Genomic DNA, 18,760 nt, shown 5'->3' with positions numbered 1-18,760 from the left:
CACCTTCACATGCCAACTAAGAGGCTATTTCCACCTGCCTTGCCCCATCTCCAGCCCGAGGAATGTTCAGAATGGGGTTGCAACCATGGACATTATGTACAAGTGCATTTTAAAGAGTTGAACAGAGTGAAAGATTGAGAGTCATGGGTGTGTGGAGCAAGGGGGATGGCTCCTGGAGGCTGAGGCACTGCAGCTCCCCCTGAACTTTTGAGGGGGGAAGTCCCCCTCAATGTCCAGAGGGCACCATGCGTGACATCAGAACATTGCATGACATTGCGCATGGGCCCCCTCGATCCTCTGGAGAAGCTAGGGCCTCTGCTGTGGAGATTGTGTATATGAATTTAACAGTGCTTAATCTATCTTTTTGTTTGTATTCTGTTAATACTGTTTTATAGATTATAAATGTTGTCTTGATTTGTTAATCTTATAATGTGACTTTTCCTTTAATTGGGATGTTCACCTTATTTTTCAGTTGTTTGTTAACAGTGTTTTACAGATTGTAATTGCTTTACTGACAGAATCAAAGCGTTGGAAGGGATAATCTGAGGTCCAGCGCCAAGGGCCTTCTGGCAGTTCCCTCACTGTGAGAAGTGAAGTTACAGGGAACCAGGCAGAGGACCTTCTCGGCAGTGGCGCCCGCCCCGTGGAATGCCCTCCCATCAGATGTCAAAGAAATAAACAACCATAAGACATTTAGAAGACATCTGAAGGAAGCCCTGTTCAGGGAAGTTTTTAATGACAGATGTTTTAATGTATTTTTAATTTTTTGTTGGAAGCCGCCCAGAGTGGCTGGGGAAACCCAGACAGATGAGTGGGATAGAAATAATAAATTATTATTATATTATTATAATCTAGTCCAAACCCCTGCAATGCAGGAACATGCAGCTGTCCTGTTTTGTTAATGATTCTATATGATTTATGCCAAATGCTGTCACGGCTAAAAAATGAGCCGCTGTTTCTTTAATGCTGGGGGAGCTGAGTCAGCATGAGTCAGCGGCCTGTGGTGACTCATGCAACCTTTCACCTAATTGTATTGTACCTGTATATATGTTAGTGGTATTTGTTTGGTTGGTTGTTACTTGGTTTGGTTGGTTGGAGAAAGCTAGTGGTGTTGATGTCTGTCGTTCTGCAGTTAAAGGCTTTTAAGAATAAAAGCAGAATATACTCTGCAAGGACACTTTTCGTGGAGTCTTTTGTGCCAGGCAAAGCAGGTCAGAAGCTTTGGCATATTTTTTCAAAACACTGACAAATGCTCTATTATGTTCTGTCATGTTATTGTGAGTTATTGCTCGTATGCCGCTTTGGGATTCATTTGAATGAAAAACGGCACAGAAATATAATCAATCAATCAAATCAATGAACTATATTTGTTTACAACTGTTTATATGGGCTCTAGGCTCTTATTAAAGCCCAGTTTACCTGAAGAGAAACAACTGGTCACACTGCTTGCTCTGGGATCAAATAAAGCATTTGGCTAGTTCCTGCCTGCCCCTCCTGTGGGAAGCAAAGATGGGGAAGTTGTGGATAGCTAGTTTCTGTTGGGAATCCAACTCCATAATCCCTGTCCATTGGTCATGCTGGCTTGGTTTGATGGCTCAAACAATATGGCTGCTCATGGCAGTGGTGGACAATGTCGCCCATGGAGAAACTGCAATGTTGTCCACTACTGTGCACTCCAGATTATGAGGAGTGTTGTGATCAGCGAGTCACTTCCCTACCCCAAATCTATCATTTATCACCCACCTCTTTTGCTCTGTCACCCTTGTTTGGCTCCCTCCACCTTCTCTCCTCCTGTCATCCTTCTCTTGTTCTCCCCCCTCATTTATCTCCCTCCCTCCTCTCTACCAGATGGGATGTTCATGTGCTGTTCCTCGGCCAGACATTCTTCAGGGATAGGCTGAACATGGCTGCAGCCATTAACACTCTTGGGGTGTATTTCCATGCTAGAAAAGACTTAATATGTTGATTTTCTGCCTGCCATACAATGCTTAAAGGGAGAAGAAAACTGTTTCCCCCCCCCAATGCCAACCCTGAACCAAAATCTAGTTTGCCATCCTCTGCCCGGTAACCTGCGCTAAGCCTCATTAAACATGAAGATAATTATTTCTGAGTAGACATACCTACCATTGCAATGTAAGTTAACTATACAGTACCATAAATTCTAAATGCGTATCTGGTTTTTAGCTGCTGCAGAACAAGACTTGCCTACACATCATTGCAGACTTTGTCACATTTTCATTTTGCGGGGAGAAGGGAATCTTTAACATCCACCCACACTTACTGTGTTGTAGTATTTGCAGAAAGTAATTTCTAGGGACTACCTGATCTCAGATGAGCATACTGCAGGAAAGATGCATCCTGGTTGCTAGGGGGGAAAGGAAGAACTACGGAGATTCCAAGGACTAGAAAATAAGACAAGCAGGGAAAGTGCACAAAAGTGGAGGAGGAAAAAACAGCTCTTTAGGACTCCAGCGATTCCTATTGCCAGCTGTTCAAAAAACTTGCTTATCAATCACAGCTCTCTGACTTCGCTCAGCAATAGGGCTGAGCGATATCTGGTTTTCAGCATCATGATATATCATCAGCTAAACATCACAATACACCAATATATCATAATGTCTAAAATAAGGATGTAACTATGTAGGGGCAAACAGGGTAATGTCCTGGCAACTGCTACTACTTACGGTTCTAAAACTGATACTTACTTTTAACATTAACTTACTTACAAAGCTTACCTTTAATATTGTTGCAACTATTATTTTATAGTACAGAGCAATGGGGCAGGAATCACGAGAGAAGCAATGACCAGCTTCACGGTTTCCCCCATATCACAAATTTTAAATATAGCACACACACACATTGTGATTCACAATATATCACCGTGTCAGATATGAAACCATTATCACTATGCAGACTTCAAACCAATTTTGGGCAATGTATCAATACATCACCAACTAATGTATCAATACATCACCAACTAATGTATTGATACATCACCCTACTCACCAACTAAAAACACTGACAGATTGGAGCAGTCAGGTTAGCTCTTCACACAGAAAGGGTACTTAGAAGGTTACCTGCACATTTTGCTTTGTAACTTTCTTTCTAGCAGGGCTAGATACACACACACACACAAAACAAACAAACAAATATACAGTCTGTGACCCCCTCGCTATGGGTGCAACTGAGGGCATCTTGGTACCTGCAGGCACTGGGTGTAAAAACTAGCCTAATGTAGAAAGCTAAAATTCACATTTATTTATCTGCCTAATTTTGCTTCAGCCCACCATTAGTCTGCCCCAAAGGGAATGTAGCCATTGGGTTGAAAAAGGTTATAATTTATATTAGCTTTCTAAAGCCATTTTGAACATTTCAACATTCAGTTGTTCCTGTCCTATTTTCCCGAATGCTGCTCTCCAGATATATTAACAGAGGCAAATGTGATGTACCTGTCTCTCACTTGACACTTCAGTTGTCACTAAACGGAAAGTAACCACAGAAGCATGGATAACCTGGATAAACCTGGATATAACCTGGTTGTACTATCAATTGACAGAAAGGGTTGTGGAAGTACTGTTCTTTTATCTCTATTTCTTTTGTTTATTCCCTCTTTCTTTTCTGTTTTTTCCTCTTATTTTTTTTTCTGATTCTCTTGATATCTTCATTTGTACTATTCTTTCATAAATGAGTTTGGATTTTATTGTTTAATATGTTAAAAAACCTTTAATAAAATCAATATAAAAAATAAAACTGGACAAAGCTGTTTCTGCAGCATTTGAATAAAGTTTCGGTCTACAGCAATTTTAATACAGTGGTCCATAATCCTATCTATGTGCTTGCAATACTTTCTAATGGGTTTTTGTGTTTGTTTTGAACAAGTACCTGCTTTGTAGCTGCCGTCTGGGGAGCTCGTTGACTACAATTTTCCAATTGTTTTACAGGGCCCATTAGGGAGCAGGAAAAACTTTTACCGGTCTTTCTTAAAACCCATTTGCAAAAGACCCTGGATGACATTTTAACAGCTGAGAGGGGCCTCTGAAGAAAATTGTGCAACCCAGAGGTCAATCACATCAACCAAATAAACACTTCATTATCTACCCGTAGGCCAACTTTTCTACTTCAAATGATAGGTGGCATCATCAAGTCCTTTTGCTGATTATACGCTCCATACTCTTAGAATATATTCAACGGATAAGTAGGCTTTGTCAGGACTGATTATGGCGTGTTAATTATAAACTGGTTGCACATGCTGAACCTCCCCACTTCACCCTCCTGGTAAGCTAGAAAAGATGCTTCTTGAGTTTAGAAAAACATATGTATTAGAGGTTGTTTTTTAGACTGGAGAAACATCACTTGCAAGGTTCACACATAATTTAAACACACTGGGTGCAAACATATTATTAGACTGCAAACCTATTCTCCCGTGTAACCAATTAATGCATTGGTTATCAAATCTTAAAAACTTTTGGCTTCACATGTTATCCTCTAATGGACAAGAATCTTTATACATTTATCGGAGTATAAAACTTGACTCTGGTCTGAATTCGTTTAAGGTAAGATTCCAAACTAAAGGTAATGGAGGGATAACTGCAGCATCTCTGGTCAGTGGAAAACACATGAAAAAATTGCACTGATTAACTGTACAATACAGTGGTACCTCGGTTTATGAACACAATTGGTTCCGGAAGTCTGTTCATAAACTGAAGCGTTCATAAACTGAAGCGAACTTTCCCATTGAAAGTAATGGAAAGTGGATTAATCCGTTCCAGACGGTCCGCGGAGTAACCGTTCATAAACTGAAGCGAACTTTCCCATTGAAAGTAATGGAAATTGGATTAATCCGTTCCAGACGGGTCCACGGAGTACTTAAACTGAAGTGTTCATAAACTGAAACATGGGTGTAATTGGTTCCGGAAGTCTGTTCATAAACTGAAGCGTTCATAAACTGAAGCGAACTTTCCCATTAAAAGTAATGGAAAGTGAATCAATCCGTTCCAGATGGGTCCATGGCGTTCATAAACCGAAAATTCATAAACCGAGGTGTTCATAAACCGAGGTTCCACTGTACACAAGTTAGCACTCTGTCCCTTTTGCCATTCACATTGTCTCTGGTGGTGGTACCATGAGATCAACTTCTGAAACATTTCAACATTCAGACAGGATGGCAAGGGAGAACATAGGAAGGTGCCTTATACAGAGTTGGGCTGATGGTCCATGGAGCCCAATATTCTCTCAGTACTGGCTCAAAGCAGCTCTCCGGGGTTATAGAAAGAGGATACTCTGATTCCTACCTAGAGATGTTGGGGACTGGCCATGGGAATGCTCTACTGCTGCGCCCTTCCCAAGCTTGTGATATACATTTGAATGTACAGTAGTTACTACTAAAGTAGCAGGTTGCTTGCCCCCATAAAACATCAATAAAACCAACCAAGCTTCTATTTTGCCTCTTTTTAAAAAAGATGGCACCTACTTTGGGGCACAGTTTCCCCACCATGTGGAGCACACATTTTTTGTGAATAACTGTCCCAGCGCAACACTTACTGTGGTCTCGATGCTTCGGCTTGATCTGTCTGGAGCTTCTCTCCTCCCTCCACTTCCATCGTGCAGTAAACAATGCGGTTGGGAGCAAGCGACTTCAAGCCTTGGACTTCTGCTATGACAATCTGAACAAGGGGGGGGAAAAGACACAGTGAATGAACATCAACCATTTGAAACAAAAGCAGTACACATGTAACCACATTATCATCAAGTATAAAAAAAAGGAGGACTCAGATGGGTCTGTAAAAATGCTAACTTGATACATCGCACATCCAGAAGCAGGCCTACGTGTGCAGATAATCCTCCACTCTAAGTGATGCTCTGGAATAAAACAGCAGCAACAAACATACACAGTATATACACAGTATCTGAAGAAGTGTGCATGCACACGAAAGCTCATACCAAAATAAAAACTTAGTTGGTCTTTAAGGTGCTACTGAAGGAATTTTTTTTATTTTGTTTTGACTCAGACCATCATGGCTACCTACCTGTAACTAGTATATGTGGTGATCTGTACCAGACTGGGTCCGCACTTGGCACCTATCAGGTAAAGTTTGACAGTTATCCTTCTAGGATGAAGCCCAATCCAACCATTGATCAGAACTGTTAACACCGATAGCACAAGAATTTCTGTTTGGAGGACGCAAGGATTTGAGGATCAAGGCTTCGTCTACAATCCTGAAAGATGCAATTAATCTGTGGGTTGAAGCATTGTGCCGCTTGGGCTTGCCGATGAAAAGGTTGGCGGTTCGAATCCCCGCAATGGGGTGAGCTCCCGCTGCTCGGTCCCAGCTCCTGCCAACCTAGCAGTTCAAAAGCACACAGTGCAAGTAGATAAATAGGTACCGCTGCAGCGGGAAGGTAAACGGCATTTCCGTGTGCTGCTCTGGTTTTGCCAGAAGCGACTTAGAAATGGTGGCCACATGGCCCGGAAAAACTGTCTGTGGAAGCGGACAAACGCCGGCTCCCTCAGCCTTTAAAGCAAGATGAGCGCCGCAACCCCAGAGTCATTTGCGACTGGACTTAATTGTCAGGGGTCCCTTTACCTAATCTAGTGGTATGCAAAAGAAAAGAACAACAACAACACCCTGAAATTGTTGTTATATTATTGAACAGTGCAGCGAACATACAAAATTGTATTCTGCCCTTCTGTTGTGCAAAGTGCTTTCAAGCTACCAAACTAAGACAAAACAAGTATTTTCCATTTTAAGATGCAAACTCTGTAGCACTTGTGCAGAAAAACACAAAACACAACAAAAGAGTTTCAAGATCTAAAGGCAAATTGCAATTTAATATATAAATAAATACTTTAAGGCCTTTGTACCATTTCTATAGTGGGTTGCTCTGAGTGTGTAGTTCACCTTTAACAACAAAAACTAGTTTATCAATTGTGCACATGTTGTTGCTCAAAAACATTTTAGGAGTGGATTAAAAAAAATGTGAAGTTTCGAAGCCAATCTCCCTTTTCATAACTTGATGCAATCCTTCAAGATCAGTGATGCCCTTGAATAAAAATTTGAAAAACCAGTTAGACTTGACACTAAGGTTCTGAGAATGAATGGGTGCACATGAAGAACCTCTTATGATATACAAGTTTATTGATAGAAATGTGTCAAAGTACCCAAGGGAACCTTTGGATCCAACCTGCTACCAGCGAAGAGGCTGAGTGCTTGACACAAACTTATGCGGATATTGCCATGTTTAATTTTATTTTAGCGTGTATCATTGAGATACAGTCATTACCCTAAGACCACATAAGCTACTTTCAACTAGCAGTCATTCACAACAAGGACTTGTACTACCAGCAAGGCAAGACTGAAACTAATTAAGTCAATGTCAAAAGCAATTTAAACCTAGGGACTATAGCACCTGTAAAATCCCTATTGGTTTCAGGGAGATTTGCTTCCATGAAGTTTCTTATTAATCATACCGAGCCCGGACTGAATATCCCTCCATATTTTTTCAGGAGCATTCAATCTCCACTGAAAGTGGGGAAAATATTTGGTGACTATTTGAGGGGATGAAATTCTAGAGCATTTTTGTGCAATGTGCGGGTCTTCTCCATACTTACCTTAATACAGGAGTAGGCAACAGCTTGTTTTTACCACAACTCCCAGCGTTCTTGACCACTAGCCATGCTGACTGAGGCTGATGGGAGTTTTGGTCCAGAACATCTACAGAGCACTACATTGGCTACCCTACCTTAATACGAGGTGGTCTTGTTTTTGCTTTTTTTGGAGAAAAAGCCATGCTGTAGCACCATTCCCTACTACAGGAAGGAAGGAAGCCTGCTACTGTCAGTCGAGGCTTTTTCCTCAGTCAAAAATACCTTACATATTAAGGTAAGAACTAACCAGTACCTCAACCCACCCAAAATCTTATGTGTTAGACCCAGGTTTGGAAAACCCTTCACTCTGGCTGTTTTTGGACTACAATTCCCATCATCCCTGACCACTGGGTCCTGCTAGCTAGGGATGATGGGAGTTGTAATCCAAAAACATCTGAAGGCCCAAGTTTATGAAATGCTGTGTTAGTGTCTTAGCTTGAATCAAGAACCCAAATACTTTGGTAGGCATTTTCACTCCACCTCAACTTACCTCTGTGCTACTTTGGCCCAACACCAGATTTTCCTTTAAGGATTATTTTAAACTTTGGGATTGAGTAAGGCAGCAAAGCTGCTATCAGTAGCCAAAAACAAAAATGGCGCTGCTCACAGGGAGGAAGAACTATTTGCATAGCTGGGGTCCTTTTCATGCATTCGCTGTGCAAAAGGCTTCAGTAGCATGGTGGAAGAACAACATGAACCACAAAAGGCACCACCACAAAATGGGCTTTGCGCAAAGTGGACTCTTAGCCCAATTGCCCAAAGCTCCAGTTTCCCTACGCTACTGTAGCTCTGCCTCTGGACGGATGTAAGAACTGGGGCTCTGCTTTTGCGTTTGCTACAGCAGTTCCCAGTGCTGAAGAGCCAAGCCGCCTTCTGAATTAAATGGCTTGTCTTTTTCCGGAGTAGAAACAGCTAACTAATACCTGGCTATGCATGTGATTTTCCATCACATGCGCTTCTCCGAAGCCTAACAAGTGTCTGATGTTATTCAGACAAAGCTTCTCCTCCTCCCCCCTCCCCACCCCCACTTCTTTTTAACAGAATTGTGCACGTTGAGCAGGCTAACTTGCATATGCATTTCCCGAGTGGAAAGCGCACATCATTGTTACAGTCTGACATCTAAGAAATTGGAGGAAAGAACAAACAAAATATCTAAGACAATTTTCTCTCTCTCTCTCTCTCGAGGGAACAGTTACATCTTCCTCACAGTTTTGGGGAAAACTTCACAGACATTTTAGCTCATTTACCACAGATAAAGCTGCTATCAGCTTCAGTTCACATGAATAAATAGGATGAACAATGCCTTGCCAGTTTGGGAAAGATCATTGGATTAGGCAATCCCAATACTACTTAACCAGTCTGGAATTACATGGACAAGGTGCCATGCAGGAACAGAGAAGATAGCTCCGAGGACACAATGTTAAAACTAGAGTCTACAATATTCACTAGAGCACTCCCTTTTGGCTGTTTTACATAATTACTTAACTTGTTTTTCTTAGGAAGTTGAATGTATTTTAGAATTAAAATACAGTGGAACCTCGGTTTTCGAGCGTCTTGGAAGCCAAACATTTCGTTCTTTGAACACCGAAATCCCGGAAGTAATTGCTTTCGTTTTTGAACACTCCTCAGAAGTCGAACGGCTTCTGCTGTGTGTTTTTCATTTTTCTCAATGCAATTTGCCAACCGCCCATTGTGCCTCGGTTTTTGAACGTTTCGGAAGTCGAATGGTCTTCCAGAATGAATTACGTTCAAAAACCGAGGTTCCATTTCAGGGGTCGGCAAGGTTTACCTCGCCTGGGCCGGTTCACTCCAGCGAAGATTCCTCCGTGGGCTGGATCACGACACCCCCCCCATTTTCGATATCTGCATCTATGCAGATGCAATTTTCTCCATCGTGGTAGTGAGTCCCCATGCCACGCTGGTTTAGTGCAGTGCGCGGGGACTCACCGAGCAGAGGTGGCCCAGTTCGTGGGTGGCTTGTGGGCCAGTTAAATGACCCCCGGGGGCCGCTTGTGGCCCATGGTCCTTACGTTGTCTACCCCTGTTCCACTGCATTGCCAACCCCCAATTTTTTAAAACACAGTAATAAAATAATACTGACCAGAAAAGCATTTTTTAAGTAATGACTTCACTTTTCATTTAAACACCACTGCACAAATATTTCAATTTTGTTAAACACACACACACACACACACACACACACACACACACACGTATTTAGCATAACTTAAAACTGGTTAAGCAAAACACGCAGATAAAATTGTGTTGACACGATACGTAATAGTCAACATGTGCAGAAGTAGACAAGTTATCCACCGCTATCTCCAGAAACAGTCTGTGCTGCAACGGCAGGTGAAAGAGGGGGGGTCTCAGAAGCAACACCATTATCCAAAAACCTGCCCAAAGGGGCAGTTGCACGGAAGACCTTAACATATTGTTCTGGAAGCAGATTGGCATGTATTATGTTTCTCTGGGTGTGAACTGAAGCATGTATTCCATTATATTTCAGGGTACTAAATAATACAGTCTAGGTCAGAGGTAGGCAACCTAAGGCCCGGGGGCCGGATGTGGCACATTTGCCTTTTCAATCCGGCCCGTGGATGGTCCGGGAATCAGCGTGTTTTTACATGAGTAAAATGTGTACTTTTACTTAAAATGCATCTCTGGGTTATTTGTGGGGCATAGGAATTCGTTCACCCCCCAAAAAAAAATAGTTCAGCCAACCACATGGTCTGAGGGGCAGTGGACCGACCCATGGCTGAAAAAGGTTGCTGACCCCTGGTCTAGGTAGCAAAGGTTGGGGGGGGCAGTGACTTAATAAGACTGTGTACATTCACATTTGTAGCACAAAAGGAAATCTAGCAGAAGGATCCTATTTCTAAAGGACTTCTGGCTTCTTCTTCACACAACAAAACTATAATCATTTCTCCCCTTTTAATTAGAGCATTTGTCTCCTAAACCATTCTTCCTTATTAGCAAAAGAAAGATTTTGATAGTCCTAAAATATACAAACCCCCACCACACTCTTCTTGGCTTACAACACTGTTTTTGTGTTGCCTCTCTCAATTCAGACTGGTCAGAAACCAAAGCTCATGATTATGGAAAAGCTACCCCTACAACCGCTTTCAACGATTTTGATTCAAAGGGCAGTAAATAAGTCCTCTCCTAACACAGCCAGCTTGTGAAACAATCGCCCCCATGTCTCCTTGCAATGATGCCGTCATCTGTGGTGGGAATGTCTGGGAAATAACAATGCCGTCTCCTTACGAAACATTAACATGGTCCCCGTCAGAACTTAATCCCTGATGGGACAGCCGTTTTGACACACTCTGCCTAGCAACTTCTGACACTTCTGATATAAATGAGATTTATATATTGGATTGATGAATGGTAAAAGTGGATTCCTCTTTGCAGATTGATAGAGGGATGCTGCAGGAAGGCTTGTGTTTCCTTTAAAAGATTACGTCCCACAAGACCTATTTACCAAAAAGCAAAGCAAAAACTGTATCAACACTGCGATAAGAGGCAATAGCCATCACAGATGAGCGCCGCAACTCCAGAGTCGGCCACGACTGGTCCTAATGGTCAGGGGTCCCTTTACCTTTTTATGGCTAAATCCCACTGCCACATTCTCTGCTTTCTCTTCCTAAGCCCGACAGGGGGCTGCTTTAACCCCTTCCCCTCCGCAGCAGCAGAAGCTGACCACTTGAAGCTGTGACATGTTCAGCTTCCTCTGCCCTGATTATTTTAGACATTTGGGTAGGGTTGCTGTGAGGGGCAAAGGGTACAGAGAGCCCCCCCCCCCATCCTGAGGAGCAGCTCCTCCACCAGCAGTAGCACCAGCGGGGAGGGGGAAGAGTCCAGTGAGGAAGGAGGAAGGAGGAGACGGGGCTCTGGCAGCATAGGAGAGCCCCTGCTGCACGTGGGAGAGGAAGAGAGAGGGGGGGAAGAGGGGGAGAAGGAAAACATGGAAAGGAGACCCCCTTTCCCTCCGGTTCCGGAATTACGCAGGAGGAAACGCGGGAGGAGATTTGGGGTGCCCAGACTCTTATGTTGGAAGAAGACGCGGAGCGCGCCATTCCAGGGTTCTGGGTCAGACTGAGCAGATGTATCCTGTATAGCTCTAGCACTGTAAATAGCCTGCACTTAATAAAAGCATGAAAAGGCAAAGGTCTGGAGAGTCGTTACTCTAGAGTAGTCGCAACGCACCGCCTGTGACAGTTGCCATATTTCAAAAAGTGAAAATCCAGTGTTACGTCAGTATTCTCCTCAAATCTAAGGGAGGAATGTAAGGCGAGAACTTTTGTGCTGACGCTGTCTTAATATCATCACAAATTGAATGTAATGCCTATAGTACTTTGCCAGAAAGTGACAGAGTTTACACTTAAGGCTGCACAAGTTCCTATTCTGAAATCTCTTAAGTGGTCGTATTGGTGAACTGGGAACAGACAATTGGCTGAATTAGGGTGTAATTCTGCACACAATGCAGAATTAGCAGACTTCCAGGAGGGTACCACTTCAGACCCTAGCTATTCAGAGACAGAATATATGAATTGCTTCTCATGCAGAAATGGCCCAGGGGTTGTGGCGGTGAGAAATGGGATAGAGCAAACCTCCCCACTTGGTGAAAAGATTGCATAGCAGCAAAAACGTTCTCTAACCTTCGCATACGGCCAAAGGGAAGCATAAGAGGTCAGGACGATACAATGGTATCTTGGTTCTCAAACACCTTGGTACTCAAACGCCTTGGTTCTCAAACACCGAAAACCTGGAAGTAGTGTTCCGATTTTTGAACTTTTTTTGGAAGCCAGATATCCGGTGTGGTTGTCGGTTATTGTTTCCAGGGCGCCTGCACCAATCAAAAGCTGTGCCTTGGCTTTCGAACATTTCAGAAGTCAACCGGACTTCCGGAACAGATTAAGTTTGGCGCTTTTGTTTTTGCTATGTATTTCACATTTTTGTTTTTGAGGCAACAAAGTTAGGATTACGCCTTTGGAAAAGGTAACATGACATTTACACAAAAGGGAGCTACACCAGCAAAATTTACCCGACAGCCTGAAACCTTTCTTACGCATTTAGCCACCAATAATAGCAGAGGCTTGCACACATTTTCACAAAATTTCCAATTTTTTGGCGCTGTGGTTAAACCACTGAGCCTAGGGCTTGCTGATCAGAAGGTCAGCGGTTCGAATCCCTGTGACGGGGTGAGCTCCCCTTGCTTGGTCCCAGCTCCTGCCAACCTAGCAGTTCGAAAGCACGTCAAAATGCAAGTAGATAAATAGGAACCGCTACAGCGGGAAGGTAAACGGCGTTTCCATGTGCTGCTCTGGTTTGCCAGAAGTGGCTTTGTCATGCTGGTCACATGACCTGGAAGCTATATGCCGGCTCCCTCGGCCAATAATGCGAGATGAGCGCGCAACCCCAGAGTCGGTCACGACTGGACCCAATGGTCAGGGGTCCCTTTACCTTTAATAGCAGAGGCTTGCACACATTTTCACAAAATTTCCAATGGAGTGTTTGCCAGCTGGAAACACTGAATACTGGGCTGCACAAATAGTGTTGCCTTAGAACATTGAAGAGCAAATTAAACTGTCAGCAAGTATTACATGATATGCATGCTCACCTCCAACGTGAATGACAGGACCACATCAGATTTCGACAGCTGAACATCACTTTCATCTCCCAGGTCCATGAAAGCAGAATTCTGTGATCGCTTTAGCTTCTGTAATTTAAATTCCGGGCCGCCTTTGGACACTGGAAGACTTTCCAAATTTGCCATTAGCAAATTCACTGAAGACCGCAATTCTTCTATATACATGTGTTCCATTTCTTTCGATACGAACTTTGGAAATTTTCTTTCCTTGAAAAATGTTTTTTAAAATTCAGAGTGTAAGTTGCTATTCAGTGACTGCATGCTTTACTTTAAAGACCTCTTCAGATCAACATAAGCCTGATTACAAAAACATACTTTATAAAAACTTTAAAGGCCAGCACCAACACTTGAGATTCCCCCAACCTGTTTCTCGCTGATGTGCAAGGAACATCCAAGGGAATGGTTTTTCCTTCCCTTGTGCTCACATTTTAAGACTGGGCAGCATCAGTGCCAGCAATTTTTTTTTTTGCTTTAATTGTAGAGATACTGCAATAGGTTTATTTTCTGTTGCCCAGTTTTGAAGGGCTCTATTTGCACCTTAATTCCACACATTCTCCCCTTTTGAACAATATTTTGGCCTGCTTATAAAGCCCACCTAAGGGAGCATATTCCTGAAAAGCTCAGGCTCCTCCTAGAGCCCGTGCTTAGACGGGGAACATGCTTAAACCCCACTAGATGACCTATTTCACCCTTTACACCAAGCATGAAGTAATCTGTACACTGCACAAAAATCAGCATTAGTGGTTTTATTTTAATTAATACGTTTTATTTCTAAAACATGCTGCATGCTTGTAAAGCCCTTGAAAGATCTGCAGTCAAAACACTGCACTTGACTACAGCGCTCTTTAAAATGCTTCGCTAACAAGCAAGTGACATGAACTTAGCCAGTCCTTAAGAGCTTCCCAGAAACTTTCTGCATCTTTTCAGGAAATTAGGAAGGGACCTTTGGTATGATTCTACATAATACCCCCCAGGCGTTGCTGACTGATTACAGCTCTCATCATCCTGAACTACTGACCATGCTTCCTGGGGATGCTGTCCAAAAAAGGCTACAATCAAGGATTGCTTTCTTTTGTCATGTGTTGCACCTGAATTTCCAAGGGGCACTTGGCTGGCCCACTCGGGAGATGAACCTGAACAAACCGCCATCAATCTCTCAAGACCAATCTTTGCCATTTTCGCAATATACTGCACGTGCAGGAAATGACATCAAGATAAATACTGAGGAATTTCATTGCCAAAGATAAAAAAGTGAATAAATAAAACAAGCAATAGCTGGTGGGGAAAATACAGGTAGGATTCATCTAACCAGCCCCGTATGGAGAAACCCTATACAAGGACTTCTGCTAGCATGACAGGGTGGTTCTCCTTCCTCTCCCTCCCATGTGGCCCCTGAAATTGGCTCTGTGGAGGTCGGAGAAATCCCCCCCCCCCAAGAACAGTTCCCAGGAGATGGGGAGGAAGTATCGTTCTGTCTGTCAAGCTGGAATGCTTGCACAGAGAGAACTATCTGAAGATAGTGACATTGAATTCCAACCCTTTATGTATATAGATAGGGGAGAAGAAAGTGTGATCCAATATTCATATTCAGGACCAACTTCTGAAATCAGTTACTTAAATCCAGTGATTTCAGCAGGTTTACGCTTGAATACAACCAATGATGGAAATCACTACTACGTTTTTTTGTGCTGACCTTCAAAGCCAAAAATGGCCTTGGCTGAAGGAGCGTCTCCACCCCCATTGTTCAGCCCAGACACTGAGGTCCGGCGCCGAGGGCCTTCTGGCGGTTCCCTCCCTGCGAGAAGTGAGGTTACAGGGAACCAGGCAGATGGCCTTCTTGGTAGTGGCGCCCACCCTGTGGAACACCCTCCCATCAGATGTCAAGGAAATAAACAACTATCTGACTTTTAGAAGACATCTGAAGGCAGCCCTGTTTAGGGAAGTTTTTAATGTTTGAAGCTTTATTCTGCTTTTAGTGTTCTGTTGGGAGCTGCTGATAGCATCCTGACAGTCCCACTGAATTCATGAACATGACTGCAACCTTAAACAGATCACTAAAATACTCTACTCGTTAAAGCTAGAAAGAAAAGCACAGCAGACTTACTCTGGCCATTTGGTCAGCCATTTGAAGATGCCCATCAAGTTCGCGTCTAATCTGGGCCGCTTGCTCATCTGCATTGTCCAGCTTGAATAAAAAAAAAAGGGTGGGAGGAACACACCACAATATTAAAATAAGGTACTAATCAGGCATGACACACTATTTGATATTGGCACCGAAAAAAACAAAATTCAGCCGGGGACGGGGGCAGGAGTGCACCCTCAACTTATGTAAACAAGACAGGGAAATGTTGCAAACTCATTTCGTGGTCAAGAGCCGAATTAAATATCAAAGAAGTGGCCTTTGACAAATTGCTGCAGCCAACGCCACATGGGAAGCAGATCCATAGACTGGACAGTGATATTCTGAATTCAAAGCAGCCTTTAAGATGCCATGGTAAAAGAAGGTCAAAATGCACTGAGGAAAAGACTGGAGACTACAGCTGTTTTTTTGCAGGCTAAAGCACAGTTGTGTGGCACTGTTTTTCTGTTAGCAACCAGAGGAGTAAACATTCAATCTGCATGTTGCAATATCCCATCTCTTCAAGCTTCTAAAATTGTACTAGTCATGACTCGCATGCATTCATGTCTATCTTCAGGACTAGAAACGTGTTTAAAATAATAAGATGCTGAATTTTGCTTTCAGTTCAAACAGGCTGTTTATATTATAGAGTGTATGATCTTAACAACTGCTGTGCCACCTTATTATTATTATTATTATTTTTTTAAAAAGCTGCATCACTCTAAAAAGCCATTTCCAGAAACATCTTGATTATTTATACAAACTCACTGTATACATTTCTGAAGCACAGTACATTGATGAGAATAAACGAATTAAAATAACTCAAAAAGACACTCAGATGACAAGGAGCCTGGGGATATTATAATATGAATGCAAACACATTGTTAATTATGTGACTCTGAGTGTGTTATAAGACTGCTCTCAAGCTTAATACCTCAGGGAGCACCTTGCCACAGCTACCATTCTGACAAGTGCTACACAGAGAAGCAGCTCAGACAGAATCCTAGAGCTGAAAGGGTCCCCCAAAGGCCATCGATTCTATTTCACAGTGCCAAAGACACTCCTGTCTCCTGTATGTGGCTCCAAGTGGCTTTGCAGATTACCATTTTCAGCCTGGTCCCATGTGCTCCTAGACAGATGGAACCTACCCTTCAGATTGCTAGGCAATATCTCCCATCAATTCATAGTACCATCCCAGCACTAGGGCTGGGCAATGTATCAATATATTGTCCAAAACTGCAGTCCACATCATGATATTGGCTTCATAATTTTTGACCTGTCAATATATTGCGAATCAGTGTGTGTGTGTGTGTGTGTGTGTGTGTGTGTGTGTGTGTTATGCAAAAATCACAATGTGGTAAAGACTGTGAAGCCAGCCAATGCCTCTACATAGCCCCATCCTTATTTCAGACATTGTTGTATTAGTACAGTGGTACCTGTGGACACCTCTGGTTGCGTATGCTTCAGGATGTAAACACGGCAAACACAGAAGTATTTTTCCGGGTTTCGACGAGTGCATGTGCAGAAGCGCATGCGCAGAACAGGCACCTCCAGTTGCAAATTCCTTGGGGTCCGACCGGAGCTCCGGAACGGATCCCGTGTGTAACTGGTGGTACCACTGTATAGGACGATGTTTAGCTGGTGAAAACCAGATATTGAAAGTTGAAAACCAGATATTGCAATGTTTAGCTGGTGATATGTAGTGATGTTGAAAACCAGTTATCGTCCAGCCCTATCCTGCACTATTGTATTATTATTATTATTATTATTATTATTATTATTTGAATTTATATACCAGGCTATACCCAGAGGTCTCACGGAAGTTCACAGAACATTGGCAGTTCATACCCCAATGGCCATGCTAGCTAGGGTTGGAGTGAGTTGGTGTCCAGCAACATCTGAAAGGCTACAGGTATCCTGCCCTAAAGGTAATTTACAGGTAGCATTCTGTTGGCTGTTTGTGTTCTTCAGAATCTGGAAATCTGAATGCCAACAGAGGTGAGTTCACAAACCTGAAGCAGACATACTCAAAAAACATCTTCTGTAATGCAAATGGTATCTCAGTGTCTTGCTGCACAACCTCCACATGGCACTTTTGAAAGCCCTGGGGTACACTGGTACCTCGGGTTACAAACACTTCGGGTTACAAACACTTCGGGTTACAGAATCCGCTAACCCAGAAGTAGTACCTCGGGTTAAGAACTTTACCTCAGGATGAGAACAGAAATTGCGCGGTGGTGGCATGGCGGCAGCAGGAGGCCCCATTATCTAAAGTGGTACCTCAGGTTAAGAACGGACCTCTGGAACGAATTAAGTTCGTAACCAGAGGCACCACTGTATTTAGAAAAAAATGGAATATATTTATAACCAACTTCTGTCTAGAGCTGTGGGTTGTCTACTTTGTGCGCGCGCACGCGTGGGAATCCTATATTGCTACTAACATTGAATGTATAGGTGAAACGTCTTTCTTGTATATAATCTTCTGCATGGTAAACCCAAACTGATCCAAGACTCAACCTCTTAGAATTCAACACATCGCTGCTGGCTTGCCTTAAGCAATACATTGAGCTCTTTTAATCGCCATGCAGAAAGTCTTCCTGAAAAGGTACACCTGGCATTGTGTTGATTTACTCATATTGACTTTCATACAGCTTAAATAAAGGTTAAAAAAGGCATTGCACACAAGGCAGAGCCAACAGATTTATCCAGCTGCTTCTTTTGTTTGTTCCCAGGGCTTAAACTTTATGCCATAAAGGGTGATTTTGAATTCATGTGGCCAAATGAATGATATCTGAAGCATATCTCGGGCACTAAAAACAGAAGAAGAGGTTTCAAAACAGGGTCGGTTGTAACTGGAGATTTCAATGCCCCTTTCTCAGTTTACGACTCTCTGGACTCAGTCCTGATGGTATGAGTGGAACCACTGTAACACAGTGGCCCAAAATCCCATTTCCAGGAGGAACAGTAAAATAATAATCAAGAAATACTTCACTAGAAAGAAAATACCACAACATAATGTTTTCATTTGAGTGCCTTCTAAATGTGACTAAAACAGCACAATTCCAAGCCCAACTCAAAGAGCTGGTGCTGACCTTTAAAGCCTTAAACGGCCTTGGCTCAGTATACCTGAAGGAGCGTCTCCACCCCCATTGTTCAGCCCGCACACTGAGATCGAGCGCCGAGGGCCTTCTGGCGGTTCCCTCACTGAGAGAAGTGAGGTTACAGGGAATCAGGCAGAGGGCCTTCTCGGTAGTGGCGCCCGCCCTGTGGAATGTCCTCCCAACAGATGTCAAGGCAATAAGCAACTATTTGACTTTTAGAAGACATCTGAAGGCAGCCCTGT

The 18,760-nt window shown here is 43.0% G+C and overlaps 1 protein-coding gene across 9 annotated transcripts in view; it reads right to left on the bottom strand.

Moving 5' to 3' along the window:
• CADPS2 (calcium dependent secretion activator 2) overlaps positions 1 to 18,760 on the bottom strand; it is a 315,214-nt gene that overhangs the window by 179,947 nt on the left and 116,507 nt on the right. For all 9 annotated transcript variants that reach the window (XM_088652400.1, XM_035128678.3, XM_035128680.3 and 6 more), the window contains exons 4-6: positions 15,403 to 15,483; positions 13,269 to 13,505; positions 5,542 to 5,663 (exon numbers count right to left, since the gene is read on the bottom strand). In XM_088652400.1, the coding sequence (XP_088508526.1) occupies positions 5,542 to 5,663; positions 13,269 to 13,505; positions 15,403 to 15,483 (440 nt within the window). The remainder of the gene's footprint in view (positions 1 to 5,541; positions 5,664 to 13,268; positions 13,506 to 15,402; positions 15,484 to 18,760) is intronic.

This window comes from Zootoca vivipara, chromosome 9 (genome assembly GCF_965207765.1).
Source record: "Zootoca vivipara chromosome 9, rZooViv2.hap1.1, whole genome shotgun sequence".
Classification (NCBI taxonomy): Eukaryota; Metazoa; Chordata; class Lepidosauria; order Squamata; family Lacertidae; genus Zootoca; species Zootoca vivipara.
The sequence above is the reverse complement of the archived record's forward strand: the minus strand, read 5'-3'. Positions and strand labels throughout refer to the sequence as shown.